The sequence below is a fragment of the Heterodontus francisci genome, chromosome 23, assembly GCF_036365525.1.
Source record: "Heterodontus francisci isolate sHetFra1 chromosome 23, sHetFra1.hap1, whole genome shotgun sequence".
NCBI classification, from domain to species: Eukaryota; Metazoa; Chordata; class Chondrichthyes; order Heterodontiformes; family Heterodontidae; genus Heterodontus; species Heterodontus francisci.
Genome location: NC_090393.1, coordinates 2,973,743 through 2,984,146, shown reverse-complemented (window position 1 = coordinate 2,984,146; position 10,404 = coordinate 2,973,743). Strand labels below are relative to the sequence as shown.

The window sequence follows — 10,404 nt, the reverse complement described above, 5'->3', positions numbered from 1 at the left end:
TCTGCGAACTTATTGATCATACTTCCTGTATTCACGTCTAAATCATTAATGTACACTACAAACAAGGGTCCCAGCACCGATCCCTGTGGTACACCACTGGTCACAGGCTTCCAATTGCAAAAACTGTTGTAGGACTGGAAGTGGTTACAGAGATAGGGAGGGGCAAAGCCATGGAGGGATTTGAAAATAAGGATGAGAATTTTAAAATCGAGTTCTAATAATATGCTTCAATCCTACCTACAGAAGAGAATCCTTTATTCTACCTGTGTGCCATTTTTCCATTTCCATAACAGTCTCTCTAGGAGAATGTCAATTTCGTAGCCAAGTTAGGAGTAGCTTTACACTGTCCTTTAGGAACTGGATTGAGACTGCCTCATTCATTGCATGTAAAACCATTATTCGCAGCATTCAAAGGACACATTTATGCTAATTTTCTGATCTAGTATGCCACCCAATCTCTCTTCTGCAGCAATTTTGTTGCTAACTAATTGCTTAGGACCAGAACATTATATTTCCACAACTACAACAATGATAAACAACCGCATTTAGTCAGCATTAAAGACCGCCTTCCAAGCTGTGACTGCTTCAAGCAGGCAAGCTTGCACTCAAATTTGTGTACGGTTGCGAAGCAGATGCCCCTCATATGCTTGTGGTTCAGCCTGCTTACCACAATGATTAAATTGTATTGTGTCCCAAGTTAGAATGAGCTGATTGATGTAAAAGATTGCATTGTTCACTTACTAGAAATGAATTACTTTGAAGTGTACTGACTTATGTACATAAATGTAGCAGTCCCACAGTCAGAGGATGAATGAGCAGTTTTTCATGGTGGTTCCCTGTAAGCAAAATCAAATGTTAAACAGCAATTTTTGTGCATATCTTATAATTGGAACCTCACACTCCCGTTAATAACAGCTTTCAAATCTGTGATGTCAAATGGGTTTGTAAAACTTACAATAAAACTTCCATTTATATAATACACCACATCTCATTAAATATATTTACAAAACTTAAACTATTAAACACTATGTTTCAATTACTAAAGTGCCTAATGCAATTGGTAAAGTTGATTATTGCATGTTAAGGTAGTCCAAATTAATTGAAAAATCAAGTTATGCTTTGCAACTAGACTTGTATTGGTAAAGTACCTTATCACATCTCTCAAATGCCTCAAAGCGATTTGCATTCAATGAATTACTTTTTTGTGCAGTGACTGGTATATACATAAATGTGGCAGGCATTATTACAGAGAGTGTGCAGCACAGAAACAGGCCATTTGGCCCACCTGGTCTATGCTGGTGTTTATGCTCCACAAGAGCCTTACCCACCCATCTTTGTCTCGCCCCATATCTTTCTATTGCTTTCTCCCTCATGTACTCACCTAGCTTCCCCTCAACCACTCCATGTGGTAGTGCGTTCCACATTCTCACCATTCTCTGAGTAAAGCTGTTTCTCCAGAATTCCCTATTAGATTTATTGGTAACTATCTTATATTTATATATAATAAAATCACACAGTCATGAGATGAATGGCCAGTTTTTGATAGTGGTAATCTTGCTCTTCTAAATAGTACATGAGTGTCCGAAGCCACTGGAACAGGCAAGGCCTCAGCCTGGATTTAACAATTCATCAGAAGGACACTTCTTAAACCAGCCTTTGTACTACACCCAGACATTGGCCTAGACATAGTGCTCAAGCTCAAGGGTGGGGCTTGAACCTCCCATCTTGACTCAAAGTTGAGAGTGCTGCTAACAAAGCAAAGTTGAGACGAGATAGCACACAATTAAAATTATCAGGATAAATAATGTAATGACAGGGATCTGAAATGAAAAAAATAATTTATTTTAGTTGCAGAGTACAAAAGCCAGAAAATTACACTGAGCCTTTATAAATAATCACTAGTTAGGCCTCAGCTGGAGTAGTGTTCAATTCTGGGCACCACATTTTAGGAAGGATATCAAGGCCTTGGAGAGGGTACAAAGGAGATTTACTAGAATGGTACCTGGGATGAGGGACTTGAGTTATGTGGAGAGACTGGAGAAGCTGGGATTGTTCGTAGAGTACAGTTAAGGAAGATTTAATAGACATATTTAACATTTTGAAAGGTTTTGATAGAATAAATAAGGAGAAACTGTTTCAGGAGTGTCAGTAACCAGAGGACATAGATTTAAGGTAATTGGCAAAAGAGGAAGGAGATAAGATTTAATTTTTTTTTATTAAAACACTGCAAGTTATGGCCTGAAAGGGTGGCGGAACTAGATTCAGTAGTAACTTTTGAAAGGGAATTGGGTAAAATACTTGAGAAGAAAGTGAACATTTCTGGGCACCACACTTCAGGAAAGATGTAAAAGCTTTGTCACACGCAAGGAACAGTTATGAACTAAAGTGAACTGGAGCAACTGTAAAAATGAACAGATGAATTAAAGTCCAAAAAATAAACACAATTTTTCTGAAGACAAGATGGAGTAATAGGTCAAGTGACCTCTCCTGTACGACAAATATACATAGTGAATGTTGGAGACTAATCCCATCATCACGTCTGGATTAGTCCTGGGGAAGGCACATTAAAATACTAAATAGCCCATTCAATGCTAAATGGCTCCTATCTTCAAGAATTGGATTGACAGAGGCTTTTGCAAACAGGGAGACTCTGGGTTCAAAGCCAAGCTATTAGGTGGGACATAACAGCACTTTATCAAGATAAGCCACATTCAAACCCCATTGTATAATATTGGTCACATGTTCAAAGACATTATATGAACACACCAGGGGAGAGCATCTATGGTCACTTGACCAAAACCAAGGTTTTTTTCTTGAAAAAGAGTTCTCTGAAAGTCAGACGCAGAATGCCAGTTAGCCAGGATGCTAAAAGATCTATTCCTCCAGCCAAGAAGACCCTGCCTGTAACGTCGTTAAACCACAGAGGCAGAGACTGCAAGGCAACCTTGAAAACTCCCCCAACCTGAGAAATCAGAACAGGATTCTTGCCACTGACTTTTACTGAAACTTAACCAGAGGAGTCTGCAATACCTCAGTGAACCAGGAAAAGGCACACCAGGCCTGCACTGTTAAAAAATTCCTCCCAGAAAACCAAGAAGGTGTCAAAGTAAACTCTTTTTACAACAATCGGACTTAAATGCATGCTATCCTCTAATCTCTATCTCTTCCTGTGTGTAAGAGGGTGAGGTTACAAATATTTTTCCAGTATCATTTAATAAATAGTTTATCTTTCTTTTAATCCTACAAGAAAACCTGTCATTTGTCTGTTTATTTGACCTCTGAAAAACTCGGAAAAATATTTTTAAAAATACACTTTTTTAATTCATTCATGGGAAGTGGGCATCACTGGCTATGCCAGCATTTATTGCCCATCCCTAATTGCCCTTGAGAAGGTGGTGGTGAGCTGCCTTCTTGAACCGCTGCAGTCCATGTGAGGTAGGTACACCCACAGTGCTGTTAGGAAGGGAGTTCCAGGATTTTGACCCAGTGACAGTGAAAGAACGACGATATTGTTCCAAGTCAGGATTGTGTGTGACTTGGACGGGAACTTGCAGGTGGTGGTGTTCCCATGCATTTGCTGCCCTTGTCCTTCACGTTGGTGGAGGTCGCGGGTTTGGAAGGTACTGTCTGAGGAGCCTTGGTGCATTACTGCAGTGCATCTTGTAGATGGTACACACTGCTGCATTGGTGTTTATAGATGGGGTGCCGATCAAGCGGGCTGCTTTGTCCTGGATGGTGTCAAGCTTCCTGAGTGTTGTTGGAGCTGCACCCATCCAGGCAAGTGGAGAGTATTCCATCACACTCCTTACTTGTGCCTTGTAGATGATGGACAGGCTTTGGGCAGTCAAGAGGTGAGCTACTTGCCGCAAGATTCCTAGCCTCTGACCTGCTCTTGTAGCCATGGTATTTATATGGCTACTCCAGTTCAGTTTCTGGTCAATGGTAACCCCTTGGATGTTGATAGTGGGGAGTTTAGCAATCATAATGCCATTGAACATCAAGCGGATATGGTTAGATTCTCTCTTGTTTGAGATGGTCATTGCCTGGCACTTGTGTGGCGCAAATGTTACTTGCCACTTATTAGCCCAAGTCTGGATATTGTCCAGGTCTTGCTGCATTTCTAGACAGACTGCTTCAGTATCTGAGGAGTTGCAAATGGTGCAGAACATTGTGCAATCATCAGCGAACATCCCCACTTCTGACCTTATGATTGAAGGAAGGTCATTGATGAAGACGCTGAAGATAGTTGGGCCTAGGACACTACCCTGAGGAACTCCTTCAGTGATGTCCTGGAGTTGAGATGGTTGACCTCCAACAACCACAACCATCTTCCTTTGCGCTAGGTATGACTCCAACCAGCGGAGGGTTTCCCCCCTGATTCCCATTGACTTCAGTTTTGCTAGGGCCCCTTGCCACACTTGGTCAAATGCTGCCTTGATGTCAATGGCAGTCACTCTCCCCATACCTCTTGAGTTCAGCTCTTTTGTCCATGTTTGAACCAAGGCTATAATGAGGTCGGGAGTTGAGTGGCCCTGGCGGAACCCAAACTGAGCGTCATTGAGCTTGTTATTGCTAAGCAAGTGCCGGTTGATAGCACTGTCGATGACACCTTCCATCACTTTACTGATGATTGAGAGTAGACTGATGGGGCGGTAATTGGCTGGGATGGACTTGTCCTGCTTTTTGTGTACAGGACATTACCTGGGCAATTTTCCACATTGCAGGATAGATGCCAGTGTTGTAGCTGTACTGGAGCAGCTTGGCTAGGGGGCGCAGTAAGTTCTGGAACATAGGTCTTCAGTACTATTGCCAGAATATTGTCAGGGCCCATTGCTTTTGCAGTATCCAGTGCCTTCAGTCGTTTCTTGCTCTCACGTGGAGTGAATCGAATTGGCTGAAGTCTGACATCTGTAATGCTGGGGACTTCAGGAGGAGGCCGAGATGGATCATTAACTCGGCACTTCTGGCTGAAGATTGTTGCAGATGCTTCAGCCTCGTCTTGTACTGATGTGCTGGGCTACTCCATCATTGAAGACGAGGATATTTGTGGAGCCACCTCCTCCAGTTACTTGTTTAATTGTCCACCACCATTCATGGCTGGATGTGGCAGGACTGCAGAGCTTCGATCTTATCCATTGGTTATGAGATCGTTTAGCTCTGTGTTCTCCCTGCTGCTTTCACATGCATTCAAGTCCTCTGAAGAAGGAATTTTCCTCCACACAAGATCAGGGGGCAGGTTGTTCAACCTAGCCCGTCTAAGAGCGAAGTCCAAAGTATGGAAAGTCCTCATTAGGGAACTCCTCTTTGCTGACGATGCTGCTTTAACATCTCACACTGAAGAGTGCCTGCAGAGTCTCATCGACAGGTTTGCGGCTGCCTGCAATGAATTTGGCCTAACCATCAGCCTCAAGAAAACGAACATCATGGGGCAGGACGTCAGAAATGCTCCATCCATCAATATTGGCGACCACACTCTGGAAGTGGTTCAAGAGTTCACCTACCTAGGCTCAACTATCACCAGTAACCTGTCTCTCGATGCAGAAATCAACAAGCGCATAGGAAAGGCTTCCATTGCTATGTCCAGACTGGCCAAGAGAGTGTGGGAAAATGGCGCACTGACACGGAACACAAAAGTCCAAGTGTAACAAGCCTGTGTCCTCAGTACCTTGCTCTATGGCAGCGAGGCCTGGACAACATATGTCAGCCAAGAGCGACGTCTCAATTCATTCCATCTTCACTGCCTCCGGAGAATACTTGGTATCAGGTGGCAGGACCGTATCTCCAACACAGAAGTCCTCGAGGCGGCCAACATCCCCAGCTTATACACACTACTGAGTCAGCAGCGTTTGAGATGGCTTGGCCATGTGAGCCGCATGGAAGATGGCAGGATCCCCAAAGACACATTGTACAGCGAGCTCGCCACTGGTATCAGACCCACCGGCCGTCGATGTCTCCGCTTTAAAGACGTCTGCAAACGCGACATGAAATCCTGTGACATTGATCACAAGTCATGGGAGTCAGTTGCCAGCTTTCGCCAGAGCTGGCGGGCAGCCATAAAGGCGGGGCTAAAGTGTGGCGAGTTGAAGAGACTTAGCAGTTGGTAGGAAAAAAGACAGAGGCGCAAGGGGAGAGCCAACTGTGTAACAGCCCCGACAAACAAATTTTTCTGCAGCACCTGTGGAAAAGCTTGTCACTCTAGAATTGGCCTTTATAGCCACTCCAGGCGCTGCTCCACACACCACTGACCACCTCCAGGCGCTTACCCATTGTCTCTCGAGATAAGGAGGCCAAAGAAAAAAAATTGCATGCTGCTTACTCAGTTTGGCACACAAGTAGTCCTGTGTTGAAACTGCACCAGGTTGACACCTCATTTTGAGGTATGCCTGGTGCTGCTCCTGGCATGCCCTCCTACACTCTTCATTGAACCAGGGTTGGTCTCCTGGCTTGATAGTAACAGTAGAGTGGGGGATATGCCGGGCCATGAGGTTAAAGATTGTGGTTGAGAACAATTCTGCTGCTGCTAATGGCTCACAGCACCTCATTGATGCCCCGTTTTGCATTGCTGGATCTGTTTGAAATCTATCCCATTTAGCACAGTGCTTCCTCCAAGTGGTGATCAACATGGAGGAATACTGATTCATCAGCTGAGGGAGGGCAGTAGGTGGTTATCAGCAGGAGGTTTCCTTGCTCATGTTTGACCTGCGATTTCATGGGGTCCGGAGTTGATGTTGAGGACTCTCAGGATAACTCCCTCCCGACTGTATACCACTGTGCCGCCATCTCTGCTGGGTCTGTCCTACCGGTAGGACAGGACATACCCGGGGATGGTGATGGCAGTGTCTGGGATATTGTAAGGTATGATTCCGTGAGTATGACTATGTCAGGCTGTTGCTTGACTAGTCTGTGGGACAGCTCTCCCAATTTTGGCACAAGCCCCCAGATATTAGTAAAGAGGACTTTGCAGGGTCAACAGGGCTGGGTTTGCCTTTTCCGGTGCCCAGGTCGATGCCGGATGGTCTGTCCGGTTTCATTGTTTTATTGACTTAGTAGCGGTTAGATACAACTGAGTGGCTTGCTAGGCCATTTCAGAGGGCAGTTAAGAGTCAACCGCATTGCTGTGGGTCTGGAGTCACATGTAGGCCAGACCAGGTAAGGACAGCAGATTTCCTTCCCTAAAGGCCATTAGTGAACCAGATGGGTTTTTACAACAATCAACAATGGTTTCATGGCCATCATGAGACTAGCTTTTTTTTTTTAAGAGATACAGCACTGAAACAGGCCCTTCGGCCCACCAAGTCTGTGCCGACCAACAACCACCCATTTATACTAACCCTACAGTAATCCCATATTCACTATCAACTACCTACACTAGGGGCAATTTACAATGGCCAATTTAACTATCACCTGCAAGTCTTTGGGAGGAAACCGGAGCATCCGGCGAAAACCCACGCGGTCACAAAGAGAACTTGCAAACTCCGCACAGGCAGTACCCAGAATTGAACCCGGGTCCCTGGAGCGGTGAGGCTGCGGTGCTAACCACTGCGCCGCCCAAATTCCAGATTTATTAATTGATTTATTAAATGAACCCATGTCCCCAGAGAAATACCCTGGGTCTCTGGGCTACTAGTCCAGTGACAATACCACTACGTCACCGCCTCCCCAAAAAGGGTTGCTCTTTCAAAGAGCTAGCACACAGGAGTGATGGTTTCTATGATTCGATGAAAAATTTGCTGGGGTATGGGGAAAGAGCAAAGGAGTGGAACTAATTGAATAGCTCTTTCAAAAGAGCCAGCACAGGTACCTAGGGCCAACCTTATTGTATCTTGTATTCTCATGTGAAAATCATTGTGAATGAAAGATTGCACTAAGCTCAGCACCCATTTAACCACAGCGCCATGTTTTTAAAAATTAATTCATGGTATGTGGGCATTTCTGGCACTGCAGTGTTTATTGCCCATCCTAATTGCCCATGGGAAGGTGATGGTGAACAACCTTCTTGAACCACTGCAGTCCGAGTGGTGAATATACTTCCAGTGTAGTATGGAGAGAGTTCCAGGATTTTGATCCAGCGCTGATGAAGGAATATTTCCAAGTCAGTGTGATGTGTAACTTGGAGGGGAACTTTCAGGTGGTGGTGTTCCCATACACCTGCTGCCTTGTCCTTCTAGGTTTGGGAGGTGCTGTCAAATAAGCTTTGACGAATTGTTGCGGTGCATTTTGTAGATGGTACTCATTGCAGCCACAGTGCACTGGTGGTGGATAGGTGCCAATCAAATGTGTTGCTTTGTCCTGGATAGAGTTGAACTTGAATTTTTGGAGCGGCACTCATCCAGGCAAGGGGAGCGTATTCCATCACACCATCCGCCTTATAGATGGTGGACAGGCTTTGGGGAGTCAGGAGGTGAGTCACTCCCTGCAGAAAACCTCTGACCTGCTCCTGTCACCACAGTATTTATGTGGCTGTTCCAGTTAAGTTGCTGGTCAATGTCGATGGTGGGGTGATCAGGAGCTGTTACAAATAGAAGACCTGCAATTTCTTCAGCATTCAAGAGCAAACAAACAAGTAGTGAAAAATAAGCTTTATTACAAGAAGAAATCAATACAAAGATGCTTATTTACCTTCTGTACAATAGCCAAACATAAATTATAAGTCAGAGGAAACTAAATCTTGTTCTACAAAGATCCAGGCGAATCCATTCCTCCTGTTTTATCTCAAGTGCAAAAATATTTTTTCTTCGAATTACATCCCCGTTCCCTGCTTCGAATAAACTCAAAACTTTAAAACTGGCCTGGCAAAGTTAAATAGAACAGTGAACCATGTTGCTTCCTGCAAGCTCTTTGTTTATTCAATTAACTAAACAACTTGGCCTTTGCAACAATGAGTCTATTATCAGTTGTGAAGAATCAAAAGTTGGATGAAGAAGCCAACATTTTCAAGTATCTTCTGCGATAAATTTTTTTTAGTCTTGGCTCAAATGCAAAATTGACAATACTTAAAAACTTAGAGATCAGTGTGATCAGAAAGAATGTTACTAAAGAAGTAGCATTTCTCCAGAAATAAACCACTCAAAAGGTTTGCCAATCTTCTTGGAAGTCCATTATAATCTCAAAATGATACTAAAGCTATGATCTTGCATTGCGTTCAGTTTCAGCCAGGCATTCCCGCACTAATCCTCGAGCATGAATAATTCCTAAAAAGGAGAGACAAGTATATAGCTTACTTAGGAGTTAAACTAAAACAACTGGTGCAAATGACTAAACAGCAGCCTTCACCCATTTTTGCCTCCCTACTTTTCTCCTCTTACCTCCCAACACATAACAGGGTCATCAACAGGCCCCAAACAGCTTGCCCAAGACAACATTTTTCAAATCAGTTTAGACAGAAAGTCTTCATCATGGGAACAAATGGCATCAGGTCCTCACACAATTCTTCCTCCACAGCATTTCCAGCAGAGGGCACTAGACAGTGTTCAGAAGGAGCAATTGTGAATCCCCAACAACTGCAGCACCAACTCAGCCCAGAATTCTCCCAGACCTTGTACTGTATCACACCACAAACCGGCACCATTCAGAACAGCATATTTCAGTTAATGTATTTTAGACAGAATGTTCTACAACCTTGAAATGTTCAAAATTATGCAAGTGTGATGGGGTACATAGTGACTTATTTCCACTGGGTCAGCAAAATGGATAACGAGAGGACACAATATTGAGATTAGTATAAGTATGAAGGGGGAGGTTTTTTTGAGTGATAGAGTTGTTAAAGTAAGGAACATGTTACCAGAAGGGATTATTGCAGTCAAGTCAATCACCTGAAATATTAAAAGTGTTTGGAGAGAGCAGAAAAATGGGTTTCAAGTAGCTAGCTTCAGTCTGCCGTAAGCACCATCATGATGGGATTAATTTTTAATTCATTCAAGATGTTGCTGGCAAGGTTAGCATTTATTGCCCATCTCTAATTGCCCTTAGAAGGATTGCCCTTTTGAATCGCTGGTGGTGATTTGAAACAACCGAGGGGTGGGCTAGCCACTTCAGAAGACAGTTAAGAGTCAATCACATTGGTGTGGGACTGGAGTCAAATATAGGCCCAGATCAGGTAAGAATGGGGACTTTTCTTCCCTAAAAGATATTGTTTTGACCTCACCCCTCCCCAACTCTAATCCCTCCAGGTTCCCAACCCTCAGAGATATCTGTGTTCATCTAATTCTGGCCTCGAGTGTCCCCAATTTTAATGACTCCACCATTGGTGGCCATTTCTTCAACTCTGGAATTCCCTCCCACATTTCTCCATCTCACTTTCCTTCTTTAAGACACTCCTTAAAATCTACTTCTTTGATCAAGGTTTTGATTACGTTCTTAATATCTCATGTGACTTGGTGTCAAATTTTATTTTATAATACTGCT

The 10,404-nt window shown here is 43.7% G+C and overlaps 1 protein-coding gene across 3 annotated transcripts in view; it reads right to left on the bottom strand.

Annotated features, from left to right (window-relative positions):
• Nucleotides 1-8,564: 8,564 nt before the first annotated feature.
• The window catches only part of LOC137382530 (cyclin-dependent kinase 2-associated protein 1), a 21,729-nt gene continuing 19,889 nt past the window's right edge, over nt 8,565-10,404 (bottom strand). For all 3 annotated transcript variants that reach the window (XM_068054529.1, XM_068054530.1, XM_068054528.1), the window contains one exon: nt 8,565-9,191. In XM_068054529.1, coding sequence (XP_067910630.1) covers nt 9,124-9,191 — 68 coding nt within the window. In that variant the 3' untranslated portion in view covers nt 8,565-9,123. The remainder of the gene's footprint in view (nt 9,192-10,404) is intronic.